Source organism: Myotis brandtii, unplaced genomic scaffold, assembly GCF_000412655.1.
Source record: "Myotis brandtii unplaced genomic scaffold, ASM41265v1 scaffold632, whole genome shotgun sequence".
NCBI classification, from domain to species: domain Eukaryota; kingdom Metazoa; phylum Chordata; class Mammalia; order Chiroptera; family Vespertilionidae; genus Myotis; species Myotis brandtii.
In genome coordinates, this window is record NW_005370419.1 from 288236 (window position 1) to 289630 (window position 1395).

At 64.2% G+C, this 1395-nt stretch overlaps 1 protein-coding gene across 1 annotated transcript in view; it reads right to left on the reverse strand.

The window, feature by feature from the left end:
* Positions 1-1387, reverse strand: part of NPTX1 (neuronal pentraxin I) — a 7309-nt gene extending 5922 nt beyond the window's left edge. The window contains exons 1-2 of the mRNA XM_014528385.1: positions 1278-1387; positions 414-525 (exon numbers count right to left, since the gene is read on the reverse strand). Of these exons, the coding sequence (XP_014383871.1) occupies positions 414-525; positions 1278-1387 (222 nt within the window). The remainder of the gene's footprint in view (positions 1-413; positions 526-1277) is intronic.
* Positions 1388-1395: the final 8 nt, after the last annotated feature.

Consider the following 1395-nt stretch of genomic DNA (forward strand, 5'->3'; position numbering starts at 1 on the left):
CGGGCCTGGGCCTGGGCAGAGACCGGCACCTCGCGGGGACCTGGTATCCCCACCCCAGGGCGCAGTCGGTGTAAGCAGCCCCCAAAGCAGAGGTTGCGGTGCCGTGTGATAAAGTAACAGGCAGCCATGCGTTCCGGGCATGTAGCCCTTTATTCTTAGTAGAGTTCACGTCTTTCTAAGTTTGTATAATTTACATTTTAATGAGGGCTGTGCTTAGCGATCAGCTTTGAAATTCCTGAAAATGTAGCCGTCGCTGCAGCCGGCTCAGCAACCAGGACGGAGGGATCGGGGAGCCTGGGAAGCCGGTGCAGGGAAGGGAGGGGCCTGGGGACTGTGGCTGGAGGGGTGAAGGGGGGGGCCAGGACTTAGTGCCCCTGGACTGTGTTCACCCAGCGGGCGAGGGTTGAGCCCACCCGGGAGCAGGCCTGAGGCTGCTGCCCGGCCAGGGCCTTGCTGGGTATGTGGTGCCCCAGCCTGTGCAGCTCCAGGGCTAAGGCCGAGGCCGGAGCGGCCTGGAGCGTCCACCTGAGCAGGAAAGAGCTCCTCAAGCTGAGGGCGCGGCTGGTGGGTGGGCGGGGCGCCGGCCGCTGGGTCCTTGCCCATCAGTCACATCTGCCAGGCGCCGGGAGAGGCCGTGCAATATGGACGAGCGAGCCTAGCGGTGCTTGGGATGAAGATGGTGTTAACCGGCCAGGGTTCCACTATCACAGGGCTGCGCTGCTGCCCGCACTCCCGCCGGCGGGAAGAGCGTGGGCGCCTTGCCTCCCAAGGGAGCCGCCGCCACAGGGAAGCCTGGTGGACAGAGACACCGGGTGCTGGGGAAGGGGGGGGCGGGGGCTGACACCAGGGCCCCTGGGGGCTGCCAGTGCACCAGGGAGCAGGCGCGAACCAGCTCCTTCGAACCCGCGTCTGACAGGTGTTCCCCACACCTGCGCTCCCTGATCGTGCGGGGAACCTGGGAGGCAGGTGCTCGTCCTGCTTTGTTGCACCCATTTCACAGGCGGGGCCATCAAGGCTCCTCGGGTGTCAGTGCCTCGGCCTGAGCAGCAGGACCTGTTCCAGGAATTCCTGCTCGTTCGTTTGTTCATTCATTCATTCAGGGAGCACTTCCTGGGCCTGGGCCCCAGGGCGCCCCAGACAGAGGAGATGCGGGCGCTTTCCCGCTAATGTTTATAAAGTTGATGTTTCATTTTCCGGGTTTTAAGTTTCCGTTTCCTGCCCTTTTCTGAAACGCTGGCAGGGCCTGCGGAGGCTGCGTGATTTCTCCAAGATGGCACCGGCGGGCGTCCTGGGGCGGGATGTCGCGGTGCTTCACATTCAGCTCTGGGGGGCAGCCCACCCCAATATCAGTGAGGCGCGGGGTGTCCTGGGGCGGGGGGCCAGGCATGGCGGGAA